The sequence below is a fragment of the Aquarana catesbeiana genome, linkage group LG12 (assembly GCF_042186555.1).
Source record: "Aquarana catesbeiana isolate 2022-GZ linkage group LG12, ASM4218655v1, whole genome shotgun sequence".
NCBI lineage: Eukaryota > Metazoa > Chordata > Amphibia > Anura > Ranidae > Aquarana > Aquarana catesbeiana.
In genome coordinates, this window is record NC_133335.1 from 108,922,063 (window position 1) to 108,939,437 (window position 17,375).

Sequence of the window (17,375 nt, forward strand, 5' to 3'; positions counted from 1 at the left end):
CTTGAGTATCCCTGAGGCCAATGTAGAAGTGTACCCTATTCCTTTGGAGTTGATATGCGGAGTCATTTACATTGGCAGCTTAGGGCCGTCCTGAGTCCTTTTGGCGTTCTTCTCTTACAACTGATCCCCAGTTTTCCTGACAGTGTAGTCCAAGCATCGTGCCTGAAGCCACGAGCAGGGATTTCAGTCTCTGTCTCTATTGGATTGGCAGGCATTTGCACTGCTCTGATGCAATTTCTCCTCCCTGGGATCATGGCAAAAGGGGGCTTCCACCCCAGAATGGATATGGGCCCATGGTAGTGGCTTTCATAAACCATCAGAGAAAAAGTTCATGTTTTACAAATTACAGATATATGGATCTGTTTATGACATGGGCTTGAATGATGTTCCATCCCTGCCTGCTATGCTTGTTCCAGTCATGGAAATTTAACAGGCAACCTTTGTCTGTCGCTGGTTGGTCTCCAGAGCATGGTCTTCTCTCTGAGGTATTTAGGAACTTTGTCCCCGGCTTGTCATGCTGGATGTAGACCTCCTAGCCTCCAGGTTCAACCACAAACTGTGCTGGAGTGTCTCCAGTCCCAAGCATCCCCTTCATAGTGGGAGCTCTGGTACTTCTGTGGGTTTAGTCCAACATAACGTAAAGGCTCAAGGCTTAGGTAATTGACTTCCTGAACAGTGTACCTTCATTCTTGATAGAGTATTTTGCTTGGAATTCCCAGGCTGTACTTAGTTGGACAAATCCTGTTTCCTTCAGTCTAATGCCTCGTACACACGGTCGGACATTGATTGGACATTCCGACAACAAAATCCTAGGATTTTTTCCGACGGATGTTGGCTCAAACTTGTCTTGCATACACACGGTCACACAAATCCGATCATTCTGAACGCGGTGACGTAAAACACGTACATCGGGACTATAAATGGGGCACTAGCCAATAGCTTTCATCTCTTTATTTATTCTGAGCATGCGTGGCACTTTGTGCGTTGGATTTGTGTACACACGATCGGAAATTCCGACAACGGATTTTGTTGTCGGAAAATTTTATAGCAAGCTCTCAAACTTTGTGTGTCAGGAAATCCGATGGAAAATGTGTGATGGAGCCTACACATGGTCGGAATTTCCGACAACAAGGTCCTATCACACGTTTTCCATCGGAAAATCCGACCGTGTGTACGCGGCATTAGAATCATGAGAACACCATTGATCTAATCTTGGCTCTGGAACTGTTATTCCTGTATTTTTCTCTGTCAATTCTTATTCATTCGCAGTCATCCCTATTATACTATGAGTTCTGAATTGTAGGCCTTCATTGGTAAGAAACTTTTTCTTGTTGTTCATTAAGGGAGAAATGTGGACTTACAAAAAAAACAAACATACATACTCACCTCCCTGCAACAGCATGGTCTGATGCTGCTCCTGTCCCCCGCCACCTCTGAACTGAGCAATAACATGATTGCTGATCCCTTCATTTTCTGTCAGTCACTGCTCTCTGCTCTAGCCTCCAGTGCTCACTGTGATGCCGGGCTGAGGAACGGGTGGGAGCGGCTGGCTTAGGCTCTCAATCATGCACTGAGAGCCATCAGGCATCTGTGTGGATCCCAAAATTGTCAGGGTCCTTCTAGAGCCTAGAGCAGCTCTGTGATGTCAGTGGACAGTGGGCTTTAGCTCGCTGTCAGCTAATTCTTGGTCACTCCTGTGACCCACATGAGAAGTATGATCAACAAAGCTTTGGCCATACTTCTCTTTTTATTAGGTTTTTAAGAAAAATTACAGATTTATACAGTATAACAATAGCAAAAGAATATTGATATGACTGATTTCTGATTGGGACTCTAAAACAAAGTTAATACTGCAGCTGCAGGAACAGATTCACAGGACTCAATCACTGTGTTTAAAATGTCCGTTCAGTGAAAAATGTATTATTACATGTTATTTTATACATAGATAAGAAAGGGGTGGTGTGAGATGTTATTAAAAACTAACAAATAGAAATATGTTATTAAAAGCTAACAAATAGAAATTTATTATTAAAAACTAGCGAATAGAACAATTGCAAAAGTAAAACCTTGAGAAGGGAGGGGGGAGTAGAGAGCGTTTAGTAGGAGAAGTGTCTGTGTGTTAGGTGAAGGTTACAGAACACATTTCAACAGTGAGAACAAAATGGATTCTCTTGTGCCTAAATGAACAGTACAATGAATGTCCATGTCATTTCCCCCCTTTTGTTTATTTGACACCATTCTTCTCCGCGTTACATTCAGCCGATTGCTGGTAACTCCTGTGACATTGGCGCAGAGAGACGGCGTCCTTTTCAGCTCTCTCCTAGCTTTCTCACAATAATGGGTTCATCAGGGCTGGTGGTACGTTTGTTGGTACAGCGGGTAGTCACACAGAGGCATAGCCTGATGAGGAAGTAAATGACAAATATGAGAAATAGGAACATCACAATGTAAGCGCCTAGTTTCTGTAACCATGTTGCTATGCCATATAAAAAATCACCAAAACCTCCTAAACCCTGAAAGGGGTTCCATCCATCTTTAGCAATATCTCTGGCCTTATTCTGTAGTTCTCTTATCTTAGCAAGATGCCCTTTAATAATGTCCTCATTATCAGAAATGTATATACAACAGTCAGTGCGAAATACCTTACACATCCCACCTTGAGCTGCAGTGAGATAATTTAGCGTTAATCTGTGCTCTAATACTACTTTTTTAAGCTGAGCCATTTCTTCATTTAATAAACCTATATCAGTGGTAGTAAGGTTAATAATCTCATCTACAATTCTAGTGTAATTATTTAGTCTTTTCATTGCTTCAATTCCCCATCCTGTCCAGGAAGGGAACCATGACCATGCCATGTCACCTTCAGTGAACAGCTCTCTTTTGAACACTAAAGGGTATTCTGGACTTTGATCTGGTCGCACTGTATCTTTGCGAACAGCCAAAGCAGGTACTAACTTCCCAATATAACATGTACCTGTAACATTAGTAGGAAGCCAGGCGTAAGCTTTATTTCCACATATATAATATAACCCTCTACGTATGGACGGTATGCCTGCTCCTAAAAAACTGGAAGCAATAACATGGAATCTCAGGTAACCGATATTTTCACATATTGGGAACTGTGAGCAATTTGTACTATAAAGGGTTCTATTTAGTTCTGGATCTGGGATATAATAATATTGACCACAGTTTCCTCCATAAACTGTAATTTTTGCTCCGGTGCAATCTGAATTGCCCAACCGTGTACATTTAGTGTTAAAGGGGCATGTAATGTTTAAACAAATCTGTGGAGTGTATCTGTTTTGAAACCATCAAAGTTACTGATCTGTGCTCATTAGCTGTGGAGACTATGTATGAGCCATTTATTCTGGTCCTGTTTAGATCAGTGAAATTGAGAGGCATTGCTATCATGGGTATTGTTCCTGTTTGGGGATGTAAGTGAGAACACACCCAGCAGTTACTAGCGTTGCTATGGGTTGCATATAATTTTAACATTTGGATGAAAGGGTTATTTTTCCATGTCTCAGTTCTCACAAACAACAAAAAGAAAAGAAACATTATCATCTTTTTTTCAAAGGATATCATCACTTCAGGATTTTCTTGCAGTGACTGGCGTGAATCCAGGTGGGCTTTCCTTCCAACTTGACAGCAGAACCGGTTGTCAAAAGCACCAAATGTGGTCCGTCAAATTTTGGTTCTAGCGGCTTTCTGACGTGTCGCTTGACCACCACCCAGTCACCTGGTTGGATTCTGTGTATACCTGAAACAGAATCTGGGTCGGGGATAGATTTATAAACACCTTCATGTATTTTATTCAATGTTCTTTGCAAAATCTGAACATATTCTAACAGATTAGAGTGAGAAGCCTGCAACTGTTGGGGAAAATATAGCCCTGTTTTGGGTGGCCCTCCAAATAAAATCTCATAGGGGGACAGCCCATGTGGTTGTTTAGGGGTAGTTCGTACAGAATATAGGGCTAATGGCAAAGCTTCCACCCATCCTTTTCCTGTATCTGCTTTAATTTTTGCACATCTGTTTTTCAAAATTCCATTAAGTCTCTCAACTTTACCACTACTTTGTGGATGATAAGGTGTATGGAAAGCTTGCTGTATGTGAAGTGCTTCCATTACCTCTTTCATTACTTCCCCAGTAAAATGGGTTCCTCTGTCACTCTCAATAGTTTCAGGAACTCCATATCTACAAACTATTTCATTCAAAAATTTCTTTGCTGTTGTTTTTGCATTTGCTTTGGCTACTGGCCAGCTCTCGGGCCAACCTGAAAACATGTCAACACACACTAAAGCAAACTCATAGGTGCCTATTCTGGGCATCTGAATGTAGTCTATTTGAATTCTTTGGAAAGGGAAATCTGGCTTAGGAGAATGCCTCTGGGGAACATGAACAGGCCTCCCTGCATTGTACAGAGCACAAGTGAGACATGAAGCACAAAACCTGGCTGCAAATGCACTAAATCCAGGTGCTATCCAATAGCAGTAAGTAAGTGCCACCATCGCGCCCTTAGCAAGATGACTGACGCCATGTGCCAGTTGTGCTAAAACTGGGTACAAACTCCTGGGTAGACACCACCTGTTGTCAGCGCTCCACAGGCCCTGCTGATTTTGGGTAGCATTACATTTGATCCACTTATCCTTCTCTTCATCAGGGGCCTGGTTCTGCAACTGAATTAGAGTTTCTACATCCCACTGCTCTTGATGAGGGGAATCTGTCCGCGCTACCTGGGCGACCCCTACAGTGGATGTGACTCCAAATGCCATAAGGGCAGCATCCTTTGCCGCTTGGTCCGCTAAAGCATTTCCTCTGGCTGTCATGTCACTTCCCCTTGCATGCCCTTTTACCTTCAAGATGGCAACTTCTGCTGGTTTCTGAAAAGCCTCAAATAGCCGCTCTATGAGTTTTGCATGTCTCACTGGCTTCCCTGCACTAGTCAGAAAGTTCCGTGCTTTCCAGATAGGCCCAAAATCGTGGGCTATTCCAAATGCATATCTGCTGTCAGTGTAGATGTTTCCCCTTTGATTCTCTAGGAGATGACATGCTTTGACTACAGCACACAACTCCGCTTCCTGTGCTGACATCTGGGGTTTCAATGCTTCCTGATGTAAAATGGTGTCTGTAGTGGTTACAGCAAACCCTGTGTGTGGCTGACCATCATCAGTGTAAAATCTGGAACCATCTACGAATAAGTGTGTGTCACAATCTGATAAGGGCTCATCTTTTGCTGGTGTGACAGGGGCCCTTTCTACCTCCATAAGAGCCATACAATCATGAGAAAAACTCTCAGGTTCTACATCAGTACCATTTGTTGCATCTTCCTCATCAATTATAGGAAGAAGAGTAGCCGGATTTAAAGTAACACATCGTTTGATTGTTAAATTCGATGGAGCAAAAAGAGCAGACTGGTACTTGTCAAATCTACTGGCAGACACATGTCTAGTATTTACTTGATTCATGATTTCCTGTACTGCATGTGGCACATACAGGATCAGAGCAGAATCTAGTACAAGCTCAGTTACTTTTCTAGCAGCAAAATGCAGGCTGCTATGGCTCGCATACAACTGGGGGAGCCTTTGATGACAGGGTCTAATGAGGCTGATACATACATCACAGGCCTCTGTTTGTCTCCATGTAGCTGGGTGAGTACACCTGCAGCAAATCCATTGACTTCATGACAGAACAACAAGAAAGTCTTAGTATAGTCAGGAAGTCCAATGGCGGGAGCTTCAGACAAAATTTTAATAAGCTCCTTCATCTGCAATTCATTGTCCCATGTGAGTTTGAAAGGGTTTCTAGTGGTAGCCTCATATAGAGGAGCCATAAGTTCTGATGCATTTGGAATCCAGTCCCTACAATATCCCACTAACCCCAGGAAGGCACGTAGTTGCCGTACATTTCTTGGCTTTTCAAAGTTTTGTAGAGTTTTAACTCGATCTGGGGTTAGGTGACGGATTCCATGTGAAATGCAGTGACCCAGGAAGATCACTTTCTCTTGGCAGTATTGTAGCTTATCTTTGCTAACTTTGTTGTTACTGTTATAGAGAAACATGAGAAGGCTTACTGTTTCTCTGCTACAAATGTCCTTTGTATCAGAACAAATAAGCAAATCGTCTATGTACTGAAGCAAAACTGTGTTTGGGTGTGAGGGGGACCATTGGTCCAATACTTGCTTTAACGCAGTATTATATTCAGAGGGGCTACTCACACAGCCTTGGGGCAATCTTGTCCATGCTATCTTTTGGGCATCATGGGTAAATGAAAAAAGGTGCCAGCAATCTGGGTGCAGAGGCACCGAAAAGAAAGCATTTGCGAGATCAATCACTGTAAAGCAGGTGCTGGAGGCAGGTATTCCACTTAGTAAAGTGCGGGGGTTGGGCACGATTGGGGTATCTGCCTCTATTATATTAATGGCTCTCAAATCATGCACCATGCGATATGTCACCTGCCCACCCTTCTTGTCTGGCTTCTTTGCAATTGGGAACAGGGGTGTATTGACCTGGGACTTAATTGGTACAACAACCCCTGCTGCTTTCAGTTGAGTGATTTGATCCTTTATCCCCTCAGTCTGAGCAATACTCAGTGGGTACTGTTTAATCTGTGGGAGATGGGCTCCTGGTTTAATTTTTATCATGACTGGGGTGCAATCCAGCAGACCTACATCATATTTGCTGGTGGCCCATAATTCAGCGGGAATCACTTTCAATTCTGGTGGAAATGGCAGAGTGGAGTCCTGGATTAAAAATACTCCACAGGCAGAATTTAAAACTTCTCCTGACAGACTACTGACCACTTGGACTCCTGTAAGAGTGTAGTCTATGTTTGCTAAAATTTGGTTCAAAATGTCAGCTCCCAAAAGATTGGTAGGAACTGTGTCTGAAACTAACACTTTAGTGACAATTTCTGTTTGCTGTCCTAGCCTGAGTTTAAGTGGCTTGGACTCAACCAAATCAGTAGAGGTCCCGGTTAGGCCAACACCAGAGATAACATTTGTAGATAATAATCCTGGAGGTAAGTCCTCTGTATTAAAAACACTTCGGCTTGCACCAGTATCAATTAAACAGGTTAATTCTGTTTCTCCTCCAGGATAGGGGAGTTCTTGTAAAAATACTTTTACTCTGGCCTCGGGACCATTGTCTCCCCTATTTAACATGATTGATACTGGCATGCCATTTTCCTATGCCTGATCCACTGCTTTTGGCAGAGAACTGGGATCAGCATGAGGTGCCTCTAAGCTGTTTTCTAGTCTAAGGTCAGGAAGATGGCAGAATTTGGCTATGTGTCCTTCCCCATCACAATTGTAGCATATAATTGGTCCCCGATTGCCATGATTTCTGAAATTGCCTTTGCCTCTTCCTCTTCCTCTCTGCTTCCCCATGTACATTACCTTGGGTTTGCTGTCTTTTTGGTTAATCCTGTTTTCTATGGATAACAGGATAGGCAGGACGTCTCGAATAGACATATTGCCTGCCTCAGGCCTTGCTGTGAACAACTTTTCTTTCAACTGGCTATTAAACCATCAAGAAACCTTTGTTTCACCAGTTGTGTAGATGGACTTGCAGTTTCTCCCGCCTTCTCTTCCTCTATTTTATTGCCTGCTTCCTCAGCCATATCGCTTAAACGCCTCCAATAAGCCCCTGCTGCTTCCTCTTTCCCTAGCTTAGCATTCATAAATTCAGCATGTCTGGTTTGTCCATATATTTGGGTCAATTTTTCCTTCAATTTCTCACAAACCTCCCGTCCACTAACCATCTTACCTAGATTTTTGACATCTACACCACATTCTTTAAGTATATAGCCAGACATGTTCCTTCCCACTGCTTTAATAAGAAGCTGATGAATGTCAGTAGCAGAAGCCTCATATGCTTCCTGTGCAGCACTAAGTTTGTTTGCAAACCCAATTGGATTCTTTCTAGGATCTCCCAATCCCTCTAATATGGCTCTCATATCTTGGGGACTAAAAGGTACATGCCATTTAATTTGAGACTTACTGTCAACAGCATCACCTTCAAAAACTAATTGGGTTCTGACAGGATAAACTGCAACAGATTGCTCTATGCCAGGGGCAGAAGGGCTGGCATCTCCCTTCCTTCTCTCTTTATCTTGCTGCCACAATTTGGAAATGATGGTTTGCTCCGGAAGTTCAGACTCTATCTCTCTTTCTCTGGCCAAAGCCTTAAGTTCAGAGAGATCTAGTTTTGCATATGTGCCTTTTGATTTATGCCAATCATCTGTTTCTAGGATACGAGCCAAAATCCTCTTTGTAGGTTGATATGGGGCTGTTAAACCTCTGCTCTCTACTATATTGCATAGCTCATCTTTTGTGTGTTCCATGTAATCTAATTCTTTTGCTTTTGTGCGTGGACCCCTTAAAGCCAAACTGGCAGCCACATAAGGTGGGGGGTCCTCCTCTTCTGGCCAAACGTAGTAAATTTGGCCAGTACTTTTATTAAATATCTCCGTCAAGCCAGTTTGATTTGCTACTTTAGCTTCTGTCTCCCATGTGCAAGCTATTCTCCACGTTCCTTCACTGCACAGTAGTGGGCCATAATCGTGCAGAAAAGTTTGCCATACTTTTAAATCAAAAGTCCCTTCAGATTTTAAAGGTTTAGCTGTTCCCTTTGTCCATTCTACCCATTTATCTAGGGGCTCAGTATAGGCAGAACCGTACCTTCGGTTCATATATTCTCTAACGCTCATCTTGCGCTGGGCATTTTCTGAAGGCCTCTCTCCCTTCATTCCCTTAATTAATTTAATGCCCATAATGACTGGCCAGTCTTCTCTCTTCTCTACTTGTGCCTATAACCTCTTGCCTCTAAAACAAATAGTACAGCAAATCTGCAGATTTACAAGAATAGTCTCCACTTATCTACGTGGATAGAAGGGGTTTATGACAATAGACAAAAACACTCATTAAGAGACCCTCCTCATCTCTTCTCTTCTCTGTGAGTTTTATCTGACCCTACCATGCGCCTCTGACCCAGGTCGCCCACAAGGAGTCAACGCAGGGAACTGCAGAGGATTTTCCCTATCCACACACAGTCCAACCCGTGAAGGGGGACACAAACACATTCACACACACACGTTACCCAACCAGAAAGGTCCGAGAGTGGTCTGATTTCCTTGAGAACCGACAGATAGGATACATAGGAAAAGGCAGAAATATAGCAAGCTTAAGGGCAGCTTACCTAGCCGGCATTTGAGGTCTGCGTTTCCCGATGATCCCGATCGAAGCGCGGTTCCTTCTGGAGACTCTGCCAAACTCCTGTTATGACTCGCCAAGACTGATATGACTGATTTCTGATTGGGACTCTAAAACAAAGTTAATACTGCAGCTGCAGGAACAGATTCACAGGACTCAATCACTGTGTTTAAAATGTCCGTTCAGTGAAAAATGTATTATTACATGTTATTTTATACATAGATAAGAAAGGGGTGGTGTAAGATGTTATTAAAAACTAACAAATAGAAATATGTTATTAAAAGCTAACAAATAGAAATATATTATTAAAAACTAGCGAATAGAACAATTGCAAAAGTAAAACCTTGAGAAGGGAGGGGGGAGTAGAGAGCGTTTAGTAGGAGAAGTGTCTGTGTGTTAGGTGAAGGTTACAGAACACATTTCAACAGTGAGAACAAAATGGATTCTCTTGTGCCTAAATGAACAGTACAATGAATGTCCATGTCAATATCAAGACCCCAAACAGGGTAGATATAGTATATCTGAATGTGGTCACGTGTTAGCAGACAATATACAGTTATAACAAAGATAATTATCATTAGGTTTAGGGTGATTTCTGTGTACCGCATCTCAATATATCCTCGTAAAAAAATACATTAAAAAAATGCTTTAGACAGAGAGAGGCGGGAAAAGACAACAGACATGAAATGAGCTGAGGGATCCAATCCTGAAATTATTCCCGCAAACATATCCCCTTGCTAGATATATACAAAAATAGTAGAATTGAACATACTCAACCATTCAAAAATATAAGTGAGAACCATGCTCCAAGGCTTTCAATTATCAATGGAAGTTCAATTAGGTTTAAGAGAAAGGGAGAAGCGGGGGGGGGGGGGAGTAAGGAGAGATCTAGAGACTGGGAAGAATTTATTAATTTTTAGTAAAAGGCAAACTTAGCCTTCAAAAGATTTTTTTTTTTTCCTCACCTTAACCAGGACATTGTTCTACCCTCTCTCTGCCCTGCTCCTGTTTATCCTGTGGTGAGTTCTCTTCGTTGTCAGAATGTGGTATGCAATGTTCAACTTTATCTCTCTGCTGCTACGCCTTCTGGTCAGTCCATCTCTCTTACACGTTTCGGGTATAAGTTGCTTCAAGTTGCTCTTTGCATTTTTTGAGGTTTTTTTCCATTGTTACGTTGGCCTCTTAGCATTTTATTTACTGTGCTGCCCAACCCTCTGTTGGACTGTGTTTGGAAATGCCATAGTTAAAACTAGTCTTGTATCCTATACTGTACGATCAAGGAAATAGGAGTTTTGACTTATCTGTAAAATCCTCTTTTTTGAAGTCCAGTACTGGATACGGGTCCTTTTCTTTGTGATTTCCCTATTGCTTTCTCAGAAAATCAAAATGTGCTTGGGCTTTATAGGGTAGTGTGCCTACCTATTAATTTTTTGTCAGTGTCCAGTAGCTGCATATAACCCATGATTAAGACTAAAGTCATGTGCCCTGTGCTGTACTCTAAGAAAAGGATTTTACCAGTAAATCAAAAATTCTCTTTTCTCTACAGTGACTAAAATGCTATAATATTATATTATTCCAGCTGATTTCCCAGGATGAAGCAGATCGAAGAGGGAAGGTCTATGATAAATACATGTCAAGTTTTCTGTTCAATCTTAACAATGGTAAGATATATTTTAATCTAGATAGGGCAAAGCTTGCATTGTTGCTGCAAATGTTGCATTGTTTTAAATGTAGCTCTGGGATTTTTGCCATCTAATGCTATGTAAGTATATAATGCTATTATATTAGTGTTTGGCTCCCTCTAGTGGCCAGCTTATCTCTGTGACAAAAGACTTTGTTTACACATCGGAACATGCTGTAAAGCATGTGCAGGAAGTGACTTAAAGGTTTATCTGGAAAAGATTTACTTACCCACAGTGCCTCACCTACCCATGAGACCAAGTTAAGGAACTGCATGCTGGGTAGTGAAATAAAAGGCCCATCGCGGCCATGTTTTGTCTCTTTTTCCCGCGATGTGAGACCTGCCTGTAGGGACCTGTGTGGGAGTGTTCAGAAGAGCGCGGCCTGCTTGGAGCGGAACAGAGTTGTTGCCACTGGAGAGGTGTTGGACACAGTGTGCTGGAGGCACGTGTGATTGGGCCGGAGGATCCAGGAGGCCCAAAGGAGCCTAATGACAGCCATCATTCAACAGACAGAGCGGTGTGGTGTACCGGAGCCCACTGGAAGCGGGACTGAGATCGCAGAGACGTAGCAGTACAGCTATCCGGGCTTGGTGTGGTGAGAGGGCTGTTGCCCAAGATTTATATAGAGCACTTAACACAGTGTAGACTAATAGCAGAGTGTTGCTGAGACCTGTAGTCCTAAGAAACCATCTCAGTCAAATAGACTTGTGTTTAACAAGGCCTCAAAGCCTGTACTCCACTAGACATTGACTGACAGTCCGGTTGCATTCTCACAGAAGAAAGTTACAAGTGTGTTGCTTAATTGAGTTCACCGTTATCTACCACTTTATATTACCTTGTCATCTGCTAACTCACTGGAATACAAATACTGCAGTATAATATGGCTAGCTGAAGAAAGAAGACAACACTATACCATTCATTGTAAGGCCTTGTGTTTCCATAACATGCTCTGGGAGCTGTATTGCACCGCAGGGGGAGCTCTTGAGCATTTATACTGTGCTGTATTGTGTTTCTAGCACTAGATAGTTTGCTGCAAGTCCGGTGTGTGTTGCGTGGTCGCACTGGAAGTGGGAAGGTGCCCAGTGTCCAGGTCTTATCATCCTGAGCACTAGTCCCACTTGGAGGCACGCCTGCATGCATCATTCAGGTAATCTTAGAGTGACAATTATTTACGTGCATATAGTTTATTATTGTTCTGAATTTTGTGTACTAGAATAGTTATTGTAATTACTGTCTTAAACCAGCCTTCAGTAAACTTACAGTCTGCTTAAAATATAACTGGCGTGAGGGTTTGTTTATTCTCAAAGCAGGTGGAGCAAGGGATACCCAGGCAATAATAGAGGTACAATATATGGTTATTCCTTGTTATTGGGTTTCATATCAACACTGTTACACAGCTGTGTCAAGTGGGTTGAGCCAATTCATTGGGGGTGGAAAAGCAGAGTACAGGCCCGATTAATTACCAGCAGCTACTTAGGGGGTAAGTGCTACATAAACAACAAATGTGGAACCCACCTCTCCTGATTGTAAACGTGCTGCTAGCCCAATAATGTATGTAACAAAAAGCAAGATACGCCCAAAGGCTCTTATACGTAGCTTACAAGTAATGAAAAATACTTTTTTTTATGTAAAAATATATTTTTTATTTTCAGTGGGTAAAATTGCATCAATAAAAGCATGAAAAAAGAAATGAGAAACTACGCTAAGATAAAACTAAAAAATGGCTGGGAAACTTGCTTCCAATCATTCAATCACTCAGGAGCTGCAATTCTCATGCATAACATCAATACAAAAAGGAAAAATGGAAAAAACTTGAATCGCGCTACCCATACGATTCTGACCTAGAATCAAACAGTAACATATATGAACCAAATATTAAAAAGAATCCTGTGTGTAACGTGACAATAAATACAAAATGTGATAAGAAAAATGAATATAAGTCCCCAATACAACTGATAAATGATAGTCAAAGACATTGATAAGTCCATATATAATGAACTAATAAAAGTGAATATCAATAATAGTGAAATAGTAAATCCATAAATAAATAAATAACTTAAAAACCAAAGCATTGAGAACAAAATGAGAATACACCAGTGCACTGTGAGGTAAAAGTCCATAAATTGTGAGCAAGCCGTCCTCAAACTCTATGAGCAGGAAGTTGTGTTGAATCCACCACCAAATCAGCAGGAGTAAACTCTTACCAGATCACCATGATCCCCCATAACAGAGGATCAAGGAATGCATGTAGTGAGTCACAACTTGGCTCCAAAAGACAGCAGGCACGATCACAGATTCTAGGCAATCATCTCAGGGCCAATCAGACCATTACATGGATAGTGTGGTACCCTTTAAGGGTTAGTTTTGTAGCCAATAGGTCGTAGAGCTTTGTGTTACTTTGTAAGTGAGCAACGGCAGTGATCGGGAGCGAGCAGCAAACACCGCACATGTGCAGTATGTGAGGAGCAGAGTGTGCACGCCGACCAGGGATACAGGAGATACGCTCGCTCAGTCGTACATCCAACACCGGCTGGAGAGGGAGCAGGATATCGGGGGGAGAAGGGAAGATGGTGCCTGGACACACCTGACTGCAGGTGGTGTGACAGTGATATCATCTAATGGAGTCCAAGCAGTGGGTTTTACACTATATGGAGCATTTATGTCTTCTATATACCACGCTATCCATGTGATGGTCTGATTGGCCCTGAGATGATTGCCTAGAATCTGTGATCGTGCCTGCTGTCTTTTGGAGCCAAGTTGTGACTCATTACATGCATTCCTTGCTCCTCTGTTATGGGGGATCATGGTAATCTGGTAAGAGTTTACTCCTGCTGATTTGGTGGTGGATTCAACACAGCTTCCTGTTCAAAGAGTTTGAGGACAGCATGCTCACAATTTATGGACTTTTACCTCACAGTGCACTGGTGTATTCTCATTTTGTTTTCAATGCTTAGATTTTTAAGTTTTTATTTATTTTGTGCACTTGTGGATTTACTATTTCACTATTATTGATATTCACTTTTATCAATTCATTATATATGAACTTATCAATGTCTTTGGCTATCATTGAGCAGTTGTATTGTGGACTTATATTCATTTTTCTTATCACATTTTGTATTTATTGTCACGTTACACACAGGATTCTTTTTAATATTTGGTTCATATATGTTTTTTTTTTTTTGTTTTTTTTTTTAAGATTTTTTTACTTCAGAAACCAACAAGTAGAGGGCTAAATCAGCTCGATGTTCATTGACTGGTCGCCTTCTCCGGTTTGCATCATTGTGGATATTGCATTACATCTACTTCCTTTTTTTTTATCGTCCCTCTGAATACCTTAATATGCCATTTTAGCAGCAAGTCCTCCCTTTTTCCCAGCTCCTAGACTTAGTCTGTAGTGGCCCTAAAGCCCAGTGACCGGTGGATCTTTATCCTTTTCTGGGTCAGGCTAAAGGGGGAGGGGACTCGTTTAAGGAAACAACAAAAACAAAAAAAAAAAAAAAAGAAAAAAATTAGAAAAGCTGGTTGGTTCATATATGTTACTGTTTGATTCTAGATCAGAATCGTATGGGTAGCGCAATTTTTTCCCGTCAATAAAAGCAGCAATAACAAAACTGGATGGGAAGGGGAACATGTGGAAAAGCAGGAACAACAAGAGCTCTGGCGTACACAAAAATACTAAACATATTAGATGTCTATATAACATTTAACAAAAGGAAATCCACAAATGGTATATCTGTGGATATTGCTGTTTAGAGTAACCCCAACACGTTTCAATCACAATTTTGTATACAATCTTTTTCAGGGGGATACAGAGATCTATAACATATCGATACAGAATATTAGCCATATTGACATCAATAACATCATCATCATTGGGAATAAAGAGCCTGTATATACAGGAAATCAAAAATACCGTACCTTTGATGCAAGAAATATTTAACTAGCCAGAGCAAAAAGACAAAACGTCACAACACATCAGGATATGCTCACAGTGGTCCACCATCCAGAAAGTGGGCAGGGAGTCCAATTCTTTTTTTCTTTTTTTTTCTTTTTCAACAAATATAAATCAGCATAACAAAAGGTATAAGAAAGAATTATGACAGTTTAACATAGAAGCAGTCAAAAGCTAAGTACAAACAGTGTAAATAAGCTTGGTGGGGATATCTGTACAGATAGATGTCAGCTTCTCCCCGTATTGGGTCATACAAGCAAAAAAGAAGTTCCATACAGTATCCATGCTTCTGTCTCAACTACATGTTCAAACACAAGGATGCTCAAGAAATAGTGCAAGTTGGAATCAAAAAGGAGCAGAAATGAGAGAATCAGAAGAAAATATTGAATCATCCCAAGGTTTCCATATTTTTTCAAATTGGGGAAGTTTACCTTCGATTTTTGCGGTTAAATGTTCCATTTTACGCATATCTGTGATAATGGAAAGAGCGTGGTGTAAAGTGGGAGCGGTGCTAGAAAGCCAAAGTCTAGGGATGGCTCTTTTTGCTGCCAGAAGTACAAAAGACCCTAGTCTCTGTAGTGATTTAGGAATACCCGGGAAAGGTAGGCCCAAAAGAAAGTGTATGGGGTTTAATGGGATAGATGTGGCAAAGAGTGATTGTAATAAATTTTGTATCTCGGTCCAATACGCACTTAAGATATGACAGTCCCAAAAAATGTGAAGGTGCGTACCTACGGACTGTCCACACCTCCAGCACAGATCAGAGAGAGGAGGATTTTGGGCATGTAGCAACTCAGGAGTTTTATATCCAAAAAAAATAATATCTTAATAGCGGTCTCCTTTTGTGCCACACATCTGGAAACTTTGAAAGCCGACTCCCAGATTTTACCCCAATCTAATAATGAGATTGATCTATTTAGCATTTTGGACCATTTTGTCATGTATTTATGTATGGAATCAGTTAAAGGGGGTATTGCCTGAAGTATTTTATATATGGATGAGATTAGTTTTGGTTCGTATGGGCCATTTGTACACAGCATTTCAAAATCTGTGGGTTTTTCTAAGGATAGTGAGAGGAAGTTGGATTGGAAAAAATGTTTAATTTGTAAGTAAAAGTATTCTGTAGAGTTCGGTAAAACGTGTTTTTCTTTGAGGACTGAGAAAGGTAAAAGTTTACGTGTTACTGGGTGAACCAAATGTCGCAGTTGAAATATACCTGCATGAGTCCACGGAATTGTTCGCAAATAAGATAGTCCATCCGGGATGTCTGGGTTGAAGAGAATATTCTGGAGAGGGGAGCAAGGTAAGGAAAGATGAAATTTATCCATACATCTTTTCCAGATAGATAGCGTAAAAAGCATCGGGGATAGACACAAAGACCTTAGTTGGGGTATGAATATCTTTGAGTATGGCCATAACATATAGCACGGGTGTACTGGGGCAGTAATCCCCATTTCAATTTCAGCCCATCTATTTGCAGCTTTTCTTGAGGTCCATGTAGTCAGTACTCTAAGATGAGAGGCATAATAATATTTAATGAAATCGGGGGCGGCCAACCCGCCTTTAGCTCTAGGGGAAAGGACTACCGATTGAGCAATTCTATGGGATGCATTATTCCAAATAAAGTTAAGGCACTTTCTCTGGAGATTTTTCAACTGCGACAAAGGGACTGAAACCGGGAGCATTTCAAAGAGATACAATAATTTGGGCAGTACCGACATTTTAAGAACGTTAATCCTGCCAAGAAGGGAGATTGGGATGGAAGACCAATGTTGTAGGAGTTTAGCAATTTCTAGGAACAAAGGAGGGAAATTAGCTTGGTAAAGAGAGTGATATGAGGGGGTAAGATGAATTCCTAAATATTTTAGTGAGGTCTGGCACCATCTATACTTAAATCTGTTTTGTAAGGAGCTGAGCATATCTGAGGGTATGTTGATGGGGAGAGCTTCTGTTTTGGTCTGATTAATACGAAAACCCGATAAGGACCCAAATGTGGAGAGAGTTTCATGTAAGGAGGGTAGAGAAGTATCGGGATGTGTGATGGTTAGTAAAATGTCGTCTGCGAAAAGAGAGAGTTTGTAGTCCTGATGTCGCAGTGGAATTCCCCTGATATTAGGATGAGATCTAATAGCTGCTGCTAAAGGTTCTAGACTTAGTATAAATAATAGGGGCGACAGAGGGCAGCCTTGTCTCGTGCCATTGCTGAGAGTAAATCGTTGTGAGATATAGGAGGACAACTGGACTTGAGACGTGGGGAGGGAATATAGGGTTTGTAGAGCTTGTATAAAGGGGCCTGAGAATCCGAATCGTGTTAAAACTGTGAACATAAAGGGCCAACTTAATTGATCGAAAGCTTTTTGAGCATCTAAGCTCAAGACTATAGTGGGACGTTTGGTTCTAGTTATTAGGTCTATTAAATCTATGGTTCTTCTTGTATTATCTCCAGCATGTCTCGTGGGAACAAATCCTACCTGGTCCCTGTGAATCAGGGACGTTAATAGAGGGGATAATCTATTAGCTAATATCTTGG

At 41.4% G+C, this 17,375-nt stretch overlaps 1 protein-coding gene across 6 annotated transcripts in view; it reads left to right on the forward strand.

Moving 5' to 3' along the window:
• Nucleotides 1-17,375, forward strand: part of EZH1 (enhancer of zeste 1 polycomb repressive complex 2 subunit) — an 800,790-nt gene that overhangs the window by 695,383 nt on the left and 88,032 nt on the right. For all 6 annotated transcript variants that reach the window (XM_073608276.1, XM_073608272.1, XM_073608277.1 and 3 more), the window contains one exon: nt 10,791-10,872. In XM_073608276.1, the coding sequence (XP_073464377.1) occupies nt 10,791-10,872 (82 nt within the window). The remainder of the gene's footprint in view (nt 1-10,790; nt 10,873-17,375) is intronic.